At 57.9% G+C, this 13,170-nt stretch overlaps 1 protein-coding gene across 1 annotated transcript in view; it reads right to left on the bottom strand.

Moving 5' to 3' along the window:
* Caln1 (calneuron 1) overlaps positions 1-13,170 on the bottom strand; it is a 312,054-nt gene that overhangs the window by 230,156 nt on the left and 68,728 nt on the right. Inside the window, exon 2 of the mRNA XM_026400459.2 lies at positions 3,374-3,494. Coding sequence (XP_026256244.1) covers positions 3,374-3,494 — 121 coding nt within the window. The remainder of the gene's footprint in view (positions 1-3,373; positions 3,495-13,170) is intronic.

Below are 13,170 nucleotides of genomic sequence, written 5' to 3'. Positions count from 1 at the left end.
ACAGGCATGAGGAGTCCACCTCCTTGATGTCCCCATAATGACTGAGTGTGATCCACCTTGTGGTTCTCCCCAGCCGTCCTGCGAGGGAGGCTGGGGTCCAGCATGGGACCTGTAGGAGGCAGAGCCTAGTGATTAGGTCCTGAGGCCACGGCCCTTGGAAGGCACTGACGTCCCTCTCCAGGGACCATGGTTAGTTTTTAAAAGCAGACTTACAAAACAGCAGGCACGGTGCCCTTCCCACCTGATCCCATTCCGTCTCATCATGATCTCTCCTCCTCCCACGCTCTGCCTCTGTGACACCACTCTCCATGTGACACCACTCTCCACAAAGGCCTCCCTGGTAATGAACTGTGCCCAGCACTATGTTCTGGGAACCCCCAGGACCAACAGCTAAATAAACCTCTTTTCTTTATAAAGTCCTCAGCTCGAGTATTTCATCGTAGTTACAGAAAATGGACTGATAAATAGGAGTGAACGAAGGAATGTCTCCATCCGTCCGTCCTTGGGGGGTTTGTTTGGATGGATGATTTCCAACTCTACTCTGACCAGTTTTGCTTAGCTTTGCATGATTCTCCCCTGAGCTTTGTCTAAAGAGAAGAAACAGAAATTGGCAGGAGTGAATTGCAGCAAGAGATGGCCCGTGTGATGGTGCTGTTTCCACGCCTGTATCTAGGGTCAGCGCTCATCCACGGGACCTCCGTCCCTGCACCCATTCCTGATGAGGAACCAGGTGGGAAGCCGACCTGGGCCATCTGCAAGCAGGAGGCTGCAGCAGCCGCAGTGTGGGAGGTGGCCGGTGTATGAGCATGGTGTCAATGACACCAGTGCCCGGGGAGCAGGCCAGAAGACCACTGCTAGGTCCATCGGTGTCCAGCTCCTCAGCTCTGAGCCACACCACCTGTCCTCTGAGGATGCATGGGTGGCTGGAATGCAGGAGACCTTGAAGAAGCTGGACTGTAACCTTGGAAACCGGCTTCCCCAGTTCCCATCACAGATGGCCGTCTGATCGCCTGGGCTAGCCGGAGTAGGACCCTGCCTGCTCTGAACTCAGAACAGATCTCACTGTCCTGTCCAGAGCCCAAGACGCTTGTAAAAAAGGCAGGAGGAGCTGTGACTCAGTGTCCACCTTGCAACATGATAAACAGTGAGGGGACAGTCTCCCACAGAAAACAGATGCCCTGCTCCAGGCTTCGAGCTGGGCCGCCCTCCAGAAGGACAAGCACAGCGGCTTCACCCCTGGCCTCAAGCCACAGAGCACAGGCCTCCTTCGATCAGGGACCCCGGCCGAACCTGCAGGGCTGTTAGGCCCCCAGATCCCACTGTGCACCTGATGAAAAGGTGCCACCAACTGTCCCTGCCCCATGGAAAAGGCAAACCTGCATGCTCTACCCACCCCAGGACCTGGGGGCACTCTGCCGGGAGTCTACATCTGTGGAGAAGGCCAAAGTCCAGCCCCAGTGTGGCCTGTCACCCCAGCAGAGCCTGGCTTTACGCTGAGGAAGTTCTGCTCCGAGAAAACTGAGAAATCAGCTCCCGGGCACTCAGAGCAGAGTTGGGAGGGGGAGGCTGCACGTGGACAGATGTGGGCCATCACCAAACTCAATCTTCTCGACCTCTTCAAGAGTCACCCAGGGTACAGGTGGCTCTGCCCGGTTCTCACGGCCAGGGCTGCTCAGCAGATCCTGCAGGGAAGGGTCGGGTCCTCCTGCTAGCAAGTGACCAGCAGGATCTACTCAAATCAAAACACATAAAAATCCCCCAGAACCACGCGCCCCTGATGTCCATTCTCAGCACTGACTCCCAAGGGTGGGGAGGCCTCTCACCTCCCACCTGCCAACACTGCAAGGGTCTGAGGGTCCATATGGGAAACCCAGTCACTGGTGTGATGACACTAGGGGCTTCCAGAGGTTGATCAGGAAGGTGGAGACCCGAGGGCAGAGTCCCCAGGGCAGAGGGTGGAGCCCCCATACAGAGGGCGGAGCCTCCGTGGAAGAGGGCGGAGCCCTTACAGACAAGGCCCAAGAGCTCCCTGTCCTTCCACCAGTCAGAACACAGTCCCCCTGTGGACCAGGAAGAGCCCTTGTCAGACATCAGATCTCTTGATCTTGAGCGTCCAGCACCCAGAACCGTGGACAATGACTCCTGTTGTCCACAAGCCACCAGCCTCTGGCGTTTTGCCATAACTGCCCAGAGAGAGTCCGACGCCATCCAAGCACCACTCCAGTCGGCTCTGGGGTCACCAGGAGGACCCACTCTGCTTGTGTCCTGGGTCTGCACATCCTTGGGCCAACCAAGGCCGGGCAGCCCGAGGGCCCCACTCTGCTCTCAGGCCAGCAGCCTCTGTCCAGCCTGTGGGGAGCAGCTGCTGTCCCAAGGAGCCCGGCCCATTGACACCACTCCTGCTTCTGCCGATGTCCCCCACCTCCCCTCAGACCCTGCCCACGAGGCTGCAGCTTCTGCAGATGGCTGCTCACCTGTGTGAACTGAGATGCAAAAGTGCCCGCAGCCTGCCCTAGCCAGATCCTGGCCTCCTGCCCAGTGCGCAAGCCCGGCTTTGCTGGCCAGAGAAGTCCTCCTGAGAATCTTGCTCACCAGCGTGCCCACACGAGGCACAAGATCTGGACCCTGAGCTTCAAAGCACACCTGCGGCCGCCCAGGTCATTCCTACTCTCTGCACGAGCAGCAGGTAAAGCTCGGCCTCCTGGGACAGCGGGAAAAGCACCCAGAGCCAACTGGTTGGCCCCAGCAGATGCTTCTGCCCTGTCCACTAATTCTCTATGTGGGGCTCCTGCCCCTCTTTTTAATTCTGTGTTTTAATGAGGGGGTTGGTTTACCCAGGATGCAATGGGAAGCCGTCGCAGGATGAGCTTGGTGACCATGTCCCCAGGTTTGCCCCCACCCCTAGCCCACTTCCTGGACATCAGGGCAGCACCATGTCACCACAGACACAGTTAAGATGACTGCTCTGCAGTCCTGTCCTGGACGGGGCTTCTGGGTGATCCCATCTGACAGAGTCCCAGGAACGGTGACCCCACGTCAACAGATGGCCATGGACGGGGCTCAGCCTCCCCTGCGGCTGGAGTCCACAGTGATGATGACCGTGGGAGGCGATTCCACAGTGACGAAGAAGCAGGCTGGACGGCACCCCTCCCCAGCAGGAGCAGGGAGACCAGAGCCTTCCCCACAGGTGTCCAGGCTCCAACGTCCCCCACACAGGGGTCATTCAGGCGAAAGCTGGCCTGAGCTCCTCCACGGCACCATGGCCGGCCTTGGCCACTCTGGCCAGGGCCCAAACAAAGCCCCCCCACCATGGCCTCCAGGTGGCTGTGGGCCTCCCTGGGCTGCCCAAGCACCCAGCAGGGCTGGCTCTTACCGTCAAGCTCCTCCACAGAGATGTTGGCCAGCTGCTCGCTGTCGCTGCCCGCCGAGAGGGACCGGTTGAGGTAATTGCCCTTGTACAGCAGGCCGGCCGTCACGTGGTGGAACGGCATCTTCTCCCTGCTCACCAGAGACGGGGAGAAGAAAGGCACAGGATCACTCACTCGGTCCTCCTGTCCTTCCCTGGAGAACCCCCAATCCCCAGATGTCCAGCGTTGTCACTAAAATAACAACAACACCCTTAGAGGGACAGCCAGAGTGTCACAGGGTCCCCAGGCCTGAGCACCCCAGGGAGCCTGGGTTCTCTGGTCCCCTCCTCTGAGGTCTTCCCTCACCTTCCCCAGGGCTTGCGAAGGTGGACCGCAGGGTCTTTCCAAACCCACCCCATCGTCCACCTGCCGTCCCCCCACAGGCGCCCAAGACACTAAGGAAGCTCCTGCCCTTGCCTCAGAGGCCGTGTCCACTGCTCCTGAGGAAGCACCGCTGAACCCCAGGCTGTGGTCCTGTGGGGGTCCAGGAGCCAGTTTCCCCGGGAAGACAGGTGTCCATCACACCACACTCCCCACAGGGAGGAAACAGGGGCCACAGTCTGCACCTCTGATGCTGCCCGCAGCCTGGCTGAGAGGCCCCTGGGCAGCTCCTGCGCACACGCTGAAGGGCCAATCACCCCTGCCGCTGGGGGGGGAAGTGGGGCCACACCCCGTGAGCTTGCCACACCCACAGGAGGCCAGGCACCCTCGGGCCACTCTCAGGCCTTGCAGACACAGCTCCTGTGCCCAAGGCCACCACTAGGACCTGAAAGCTCCGGAGGGCCAGGCAGGCCTGAGGCCTCCCGCCCAGAAGAGGCCCCAGAGGAGCGTGAGACCCCTGAGCAGGACTTGCAGGGAAGGGCCGGGAACCGCTCTGCAGCAGAGCTCGAAGCCAGCTGGGGCACCCGACCCGGGGCACCCAGGGCTGAGCTTCCCCTGCCACACCCTGGCTCAAGCAGAGGTTCGGCTCCCTGCTGGCTCCTGAGGTGGGCCCCACTGAGGTGGTCACCTGCACTGGCCCTTCTGGCACTGAAGCTTGCTCTGCAAGGAGCCACAAGCCTCTGGACCCTCCCAAGTGACTAGGTATAAACGTGACTAGGTGTAAACACACAAGGAAAGAGAGACAAAATGCCCATCTCTGAAGGTGACCTCCAGGGTACACAGACCTTGCTGTCCCTCAACCCACACTCCTTAGAAAAATCCAGATGAGAGCCACCTTCCTCCTCAGGACGTGTGCTGCTGGCTGATGGAGGACCGGGCTCCCGTCACCTCCTCCCTGTGCCCAGGACCCCACTTCTCCCCACTCCCTCCAGCCCTGCTAGGGCTCAGAGCTGGTCCCCGAAGGATCCCCCGTGAGAGCCCTAAACAGAAGGGCTCAGAGCCAGCTCCCAGGAGGACGAGTTCCAGAACCAGTGTCCCGACCATCACTGCGACCCACGGCCTCAGCTGAGCACCCCAAGCCACCCAGGTGTCGAGCCCTCGCACCAAACTCAAGGTGTCTAAAGACGAATTCAGCTTCTTCCTACAAAACGGGCTGCACTTCCTGACGTCTCCATTTCTATCAAAGACACTGTTCGCTCACAATGACAACTGGGACAACTGTCACACAGGCGCCAGGTCCCCTAAAGTAAAAGAGGCCCAGGGCTGAGGCAGGAGCCACCTGTCAGTCTCTGGGCCTCCCCTGGCTGACCACAGGCCAGCCATGATGCACGATGCTGGTCACAAAGGATGAGTGGCTTTGCAGTGGTGTTGGGCAGCTCTGTAGCCCCAAACCTGTCCTTGCCCGTGCACCAAGGCAAGAATCTCTTCACTGGAAGATGCTTCACCTGCAGCTCTTCTCTCCAAGCTGACTCTCAGGCCAAACAGGACTGAAGGGAGACCTGGGTGCGTGAACTAGGGCTGTGCAGCAAGGAGGCCAATCACCATTTCCTGGGGATGTGGGCAAGGTCGCTTGAGCAGGGGTTGATGTCCGTGGCCAGGGGTGAAGGCTACTTGACTAATGCCTCCCCAGTGGCTTTAGCTCCATTCTCATCCCTGACGCTCACTAGTTACTTGCCAGCTGTTATCCTGACCACTGTCCATCTCTTCCTGACCCTGGGCAGATGCCCTCTCTGATCTCCCATTCTACTTCTAGGCTGAGACCCTCGGGTCTGTGCGGGAGCCCACAGTGTCCCTCCATCCCGCATGGATCACAGTGTCCCTCCATCTCACATGGATCACGGTGTCCCTCCATCCCTCACGGATCATGGTGTCCCTCCATCCCTCATGGATCACAGTGTCCCTCCATCCCTCATGGATCACAGTGTCCCTCCATCCCACACGGATCACGGTGTCCCTCCATCCTGCGAGGATCACGGTGTCCCTCCATCCTGCACAGATCTCCCCTTCCTCCGCACGGTGACCTCCTGGAAACACCTGTCACTCACACATCTAAAGCCCCAAATCCACCAGACCCATCTTCACAGCCAAAGTCATCAAGTTTTTCTCAAGAGCACGCACCCTACCCACCATCAGCCCTCAGAAGAAAGGTCCAGCGCTTTGCTGAGGAAACTGGTCACAACTGGATCCCCACGACCGACCGACCCCCCACCTGCTCCTGAATCAGGTACACACTCAGCGCAAGCAGTCTCTGCACCCCAAGTGCATGGGCCAGCGGGCAGCGCGACCAAACCACCCGTGTAGATAAAGTCCTTCCCTAGAAAAGGAAGAACGTCCCCACACCAGCCACAGACTGCGGCCACAGTCAAGGATGCACCTCACCCCAAGAGCCTGGGGAAACCCAAGCTGGAAGACTCCTCCTCAGCTAAGAAAGAAAACCACAAGCCCTTGAAAAAGAACCAACCAAGTCCTGAACCAAACTCTTAAAGATGGATCCTTACATTGAGGGCCATGAATAAAAATAACAATATTCCCAGAGCCACTGTGCTCCTTGGGAAATACTGTTATGTCCCCATTGGCCACATGCGGGACCCTCCTGAATGTCATGGTGGGCAGTGCCAAGGTTTGACTGTAACGTGCCTCCAGCCAGTTCACCTGCCGGAACCTAAGGCCAGTGTGACAGTGTTAACAGGAAGTGCGTCACGGGACAGAGCCGTCAGGAATGGGAACAGAACCCCTGTAAGAGGGTCAAGGGCACCAGCTGGGCCCTCCAGCCCTGCCCCTTCTGCTATTCCAGGTCGCAGCAGTAAGCCACCATCTTGGAAGCAGCCAACAGCCCTCATCAGACACGGACTCGGCGGGCACCTTGCCTGCTGGTCAACACAGTGCCCAGTCTGAGTCCTAGCTCCACCCTGTTAGCATGAGCCTCCGTCTCTTCCTCTGTGAGACTGGGGTTTGATACATGCTGAATAGCAACGGAAAATACAGATAAGATAGAGTGTGGAATGCTCCCAAGGGCACCAGGCACAGCCTCTTCAAGTAAGTGACTGCTGAGGGTCAGACAGAGAGGGACGCGGGGCAGAAGGAAGCCGCGGATGTTTTAGGTTGAAAACAAAGACACTAAATCCTGGAGATGGAGGGTCCACTGGGCCCAGCAGAGGGTGAGCCTCAGGGAGACCCGCTGGACGCAGCCGGCTCAGGGACCAGGCCTGAGCACCGGTTCCAGGGCTGAGTGGTGTCACCCAGCACGGGCCGTATGAATGGGAGGCAGCTCTGGGAATTGACAGCACCAGCCCAAGAGGAGGCCGACTCCCTGGGCATGTCCAGGAAAGGGGTTGAGAGGGTCAACCAAGAGACGGTCCCACCACAGAGGGGGATGGGCACCTGCCTTGGGAGGGCACTCACACCGACTCCCAACAGCACCCTCTTGGGTGGTGTGTTCTGGCAATTCCATCGGCCCACGGGGCGCCCAGGTGCTGGAAGAGTATCACCCTGGGTGTGTCCGAGTGGGTGCTTCTGGGTAGCACTGATGTCTGAATTGGCAGTCAGAGGTCCCCAGTGGGGTGGATCCTTCCAGGCCATGGGGGCCTGAATAGGGTGGACATGCTGAGCAAAGGAGCCGTGCCCCTTGCTGAGATGACTGAAGGAGACATGGAGAGCCCTGGGTGTCCTGCAGCTGCCCAAAGCACCATCCAGCTTCTCACTCGTCGTCGGTGGACCTGATTTTGACATATTTCTGTTTTTAATTTTATCTTTCCCAGTGACTCTTTCTCACTGCGTTTTGCCAACATATTGGTCTGCAGAGGACCGAGAGCTCAAAAAAAAAAAAAAAAAAAAAACCTGGCCCAGCAAGGAAGGAAGACACCAAGAAGTGCATTCGCCCTTCATCTGAGGCGTCTTCAAAGTCCGTGGAGCTTTCACATGTGTTAGGTGGACTCTTCAAAGGAGCATAAAGCCCTCGGGTGCCTCTTGAGCCCAGTGCAGCGCCTGGAGGCTGCGGGCATCCGGCAGACACATAGCGACCCCTGCCCCCAATTACCAGGCGCACAGGGGCAACGTCAATCTCCTACTCCAAAAGCCAAAGAGCCAGCGAACCATGGCAGGGCTCTCGCCAAAACCCCGTGAGGTCCCCAGGAACTCTGTCTCAGTCAAACTGTTGGCTGCTGGGACTCCAGGACCCGACCAGCACAACTGTGTGGGGAGGAGAAGTTTATCTGGGCACTCATGGTTTCAGAGGTCTCAGTCCACAGGGGGCCGGCTGGAGGCGAGGCTGGACATCATGGCGGGAGAGGGTGGCAGGACTCACATGGTGATCAGGAAGCAGAGAGAGACTCGGCTCTCCACATATAATACCTACCCCCAGGCTCGCCCCCGTTCCCACCTCCTCCGGCCACACCCCACTGCCCCCAGGTACCGCTCAGATGACCCCGGCAGGGTGAACTCACCGACCAGGTCAAGCCTGAGACCAGTCATTTCTCCTCTGGACCTCCTTGCACGGCTCACACGCAAGCTCTGGGGACCCTCAGCTAAACCACGGCGCCAGCGTCTGGGAGGAGCTTCCACTCCGCCAGGACCGTCAGCGCTAAGTCACCAACCACAGTGCTCGACCCTGAGGTCAGACACAAGTGGCAGCCAGAGGAAAAGACCCAATTCTCCTCCACTCAGGGACTCGGGGACCACAGCCAGGACACCAGCCAGTCGTCCTCCCAGCTCTGCGGGAGGGCCGAGGTCACACCCCACCATCCCTCCCACCTCCGGAAAGCACACTTCCCTCCTGGGCTGCTGGAGGGACCAGCACACGGGTGGACGGGAACGAAAGTGGAAGACGAGGCCCCTGAGGCCCGCGAGCGGCAGGCACAGGTGCCCAGGGGATGGGCCGAGGAGGGATGGCCTTGGGGACCACTGGTGCACAGACATGGCTTCTAATTCAGGGAGAGCTGAGCAGTCCTCAGATAACCCAGAGTCTATGTCTTCCCCTCGGAGTCCAAGAGCCAAGTTATGGGACAAGAAGATCCCTCGTCCTCCGGCCAAGAGGCCCTCGGTGGAAGCCAGCTAGACGCTGGGCACTTGGCTCAGCACTTATAAAACAGCTTCGTCCCTTGTTAAACCCTGCAGGGGCCTGCCAACTGGCAAGCACCAGGCTGGACAGGCCTCAAGTCAGACAAGAGGGACTGAGCAGAAACCATGACCTGGGTCTGTGAGAAGCTCCGCGTCAATCAGGACTCGGTTTCAAAACCCAGAGCCACAGCACACTGCCAACAGAAGCACCGTGAGAGAGAGGTCACGTCTACAAAGGTTCTGTTTCATACCCTGAAAAATAAGTGCAGAAACAAGGAGCAGAATGCACATGCTTAGATGAACATCACAGTCGATCAGTGCTTCAGACACAGGCTCGGCCCCGTCACATTCCCAAGATTGGCAATCGTCAAGAATACGAGCAACAATAAGTGTTGGCGAGGATGTGGGGAAAAGGCTCACTCCTACACTGCTGGTGGGGCTGCAAATTGGTGCAGCCACTCTGGAAAGCAGTATGGAGATTCCTCAGAAAAACTTGGAATGGAACCCATTTGACCCAGCTATCCCACTCCTCAGTTTACACCCAAGGACTTAAAATCAACACACTACAGTGATGCGGCCACATCAATGTTTATAGCAGTTCAATTCACAACAGATGAATGGATAAAGATAATGTAGTATATATTCACAGTGGAATACTACCCAGCCTTAAAAAAGAAGGAAATGATGGCATTTGCCAGTAAACAGAATATCATGCTAAGTGAAATAAGCCAATCCCGAAAAACCAAAGGCTGAATGTTTTACCTGATGTGTGGGTACTAATTCACAATGGGCAGGGGGCACGGGGGGAGTGCTGGGGAAGAACAGAGTTACTTTAGATTAGGTAGAGGGAAGGGAAGGGAGGGAAGGAAGGACAGCAGAGTGAACCGGACATCATTACACCAGGTACATGTGCCTCTACGGGACCCGTGGGATTCCACGTCATGTACAGCAGAAGAAAGAGAAGTTAAACTCCATCTATGCATGATGTGTCACAATTCACTCAGTGGCACATATAACTCATCAGAACAAATGAAACAACATCAGTATGCGCAGAGGAGACTTCAAGACAGTGACAGGAAGGCCTGGGGTGCAGCTCGGTGGCACACCACCTGCCTGGCACGCGGACCTAGGCACGCGGACCTGGGCACATGGACCCGGGCTCGGTCCCCAGCACCACAGAATAAAGAAGGAAAGAAGGGAAGGAGAGTGGGAGGGAGAGAGAACAGAGGCAGAGAAGACAGACAACAGACGGACAGGCAAGCCCGCCTGGGAAAGGCAGGGCCTGGGAGACCGGAGTCCAGAAGCAGCGGCAGGACAGCAGGACGAAGCCGGCCTGACAGAGAGAAAGGCTTCAGAACTAAAGTTCCAGCAGCGACCACCCACTCCTGCCCCCGCAGCCTCCGCCTACACCTGACCGGCTTCACTGCTGATGCGAGGGAATCCCAGGTGACACTGGAGCTCTGCGCCCTCCCCGCCACGCCCTCCCAGCTGTCCACCCTTGGACGTGGCCCTGCAGGACTGCTCGGCCCTGTGGGTCTGTCTGTGACCTCAGGAGAGGACGCCACCCCTAGCTGCTCCTGCAGCCCCCAGGCCTGGCTCTGTACTGCTGGGGACCCACCCAGATCCACACAAGGACACCTAAGTGACATGCGCTCAGCGGCTCAGGTCTCCCGGGGGATAAAGAGTACCACCTGCTCATCATGCCTCCGGGGCCAGGGTGGGGCTTGTGCCCCAGAGGCTCACGAGCCAGAGCTTGGTCCCCAGTGTATAGGGGCAGTTGGACCTCAGCAGGTACGGTCACCTGCCCTCCTCAAGGGGCTAATGCTGGCCTCTGCGTGGGTCAGTTCTTCCAGGGAACTAGTTCCTGAGATGAGCTGTTATACGTGAGCCTGGCCCTTCTACTCACCAGGGACCAGTCTTGGATGTGTCCTTACCATATGACATCACCCACTGTGTCGTGACACCACCCAGGCCAACCAGATGGGGCCCTCTGATCTTGGTCCTCCAGCCTCCAAAACGACAGGCTAACTAAACTTCTTTTCTTTATGAAGTACCCAGCCTTGGGTATTTTGTTGTAGCAAAAAGTATGGACAAAGACAATCACTCAACTGACACAAAGCCACGCTGCAATGAGTCACCAGATGGGCCTCCTTGTCTGCTGACAGGACCTCTGGATGAGAACCCACATGAAACGCCCCGGGGGCTGTCAAATGCAGGGACTTCCACCTTTCCTGGATTTTACCAAGTCACTCTTGCAAGTGACTGGTGAGCCACCTCTTGCTGTGGGATGACCATCCCTGAACTTACTGGCTTAAAACATCAGATAGCGCCTCATAGGTTTGCAGGCGGAGTCAGGAGCTTCCTAGCAGGTGATTCTGGCTGAGGGAGTCTGGGACATGGCCACCGTCAAGACGGGACTATGGCCAACAGACTGTGTGACCATGGCTACCGCCATCAGACCACTTGAGCAGGGCTACGGCCATCAGTCAGCGTCACTCCAGGGCAGCTTCCGTGGCGGTGACATTCCCTGGGAGTCAACTCCAGGACGTGATCATCCAGCTCTGGACCCCCTGAAATCCCCTCCGTCAGCCCTTCAACAACTCTGCTCTTCCGTGGAGATCTGGGGTCTCGATCGAGTCCTGGCTTTACTATGCACCATTGTCACATGGACCTGGGCTCAACTTGACGTTCTCACAGGCACAGTGAGCAGCCGGCTCTGCATTTCCACCCTCCCCCCACCTGTTCTGCCGCTCACCGGCGATTCTGCGCCTGGTGCACGATGATCCACGGAGAGGTGGGTCACCGCGGGGGGGAAACTGCGAAGATGCCACAGTTCTGGAGGGTCAGGGGCATGGCACCCGCATCTCCCAGCTCTGTGGGGTCTCCTGGCTACCACCACATGGCAGGGGGCATCTCAGTGGAGGATGTGAAAGGGAAGACCGGTCACGCGGCAAGATAGGATCAACCAATTCTCCCGAGTTCTGCAGGGATCCTGCTGATGGCTACGCCCACCATCCTGGCACCTCCACGGGGCCCAGCTCTTGAGCTCCAGGGCCCCCCACTCACCCACTGAGGACCCAGCACACGACAACCGGAGACACCCGCAAACCCGCCCACACCTCAGCTCCCCAGTACCCAACTCCCCAGTGCCGGGGTGGAGTGTAAACAACGTGGATCCGGGGACACACACACTCCGGCCTCCACGGGGGCATTGAGGCCCCAGCCTCCGCCCTCCCTGCTGCCTGTGAGCTCAAGACCTCACTCCTCACCCCAGGGCACCGTGTCCAGGGCTCTGGGCTGCAGAGCACCCTCGCCCACGCACCTCCCTGGGCCCAGCTCCCCTTCTCCATTTTCCAAACCACGTTTCGTTCTCAGAGTCCAGTCAGGAAACAGGGCCCACATCGGGTGGTTTCATGGAAGGTTTAAACACTGAGCCACCTGCCAAGTCACTGCAGGGCTAGAGCCAAATGCAGAACAGGGACAGAGGTCAGCAAGGACTGGACCCTCCTGCTGCAGGTCTGAGGGCCCAGGGAGAGAGTGGTCCTCAATGGCGGCTGCTCAGGGTGAGCTGGAGCATGGCGATCGCGGGGGGCTGGGGGCAGGGAGAAGGGCCATGCTGCAGAGGGGCTGCCCACCTTCCCCTCCCGGCTGCCGCCTCCCTTCAGCCATCAGCCAGAGGTGACGGCCACGGAACCTGGACGTGCAATTGGCGGGGTCCCTTCCTGGGGTGCCAGCAAGCAGAGGGCGCATGCCGAGTGTGGGGGCGAGTGGCAGATGACTGCAGAGCCACACCACGTGGCCTTACTCCACCCAGAGTCTACACACAGCAGGAGAAGCCTCCACGTGAGCGTGGTGAGCACACAGGCAGAACAGACGGGGGACGCTTCTGAGGTTCAAAGATAAGGAAAGCTTCTCTTGAGCATCCAGGTAGAAAACACGGGTTACCCCGAAACAAGATGAGATGGACGGTCTCCTGCAGATCACACGGCAGCCCGCCCTCCCCATGCTGTCCTCCAGGGCCATCTGAACCAAAACCAGCAGAGAAGTTTACAGATAAAACAACAGGAAGAGATGTAAGGCGAACACGGAAAGAGAAAGTTAGAACTTCAAACAACTAAAAAGCTGTGAAAGTACCGCCAAGTCCACTTTATATTTGAGAAGTGTAAAATTCAAAACAAGAGCACAGAAGCCACAAACGTTTATGCATCCCATCTCATAGCATTATAGGATAAAAGTACTCTAAATACAAAGAGAAAGTGATTTTTAAAATTGCTGAAGAACTGACACAGACAATGTGCTACACACCTACTCACCATGGAATACTATT

Source organism: Urocitellus parryii, chromosome 9 (assembly GCF_045843805.1).
Source record: "Urocitellus parryii isolate mUroPar1 chromosome 9, mUroPar1.hap1, whole genome shotgun sequence".
In the NCBI taxonomy this organism is placed as follows: domain Eukaryota; kingdom Metazoa; phylum Chordata; class Mammalia; order Rodentia; family Sciuridae; genus Urocitellus; species Urocitellus parryii.
The sequence above is the reverse complement of the archived record's forward strand: the minus strand, read 5'-3'. Positions and strand labels throughout refer to the sequence as shown.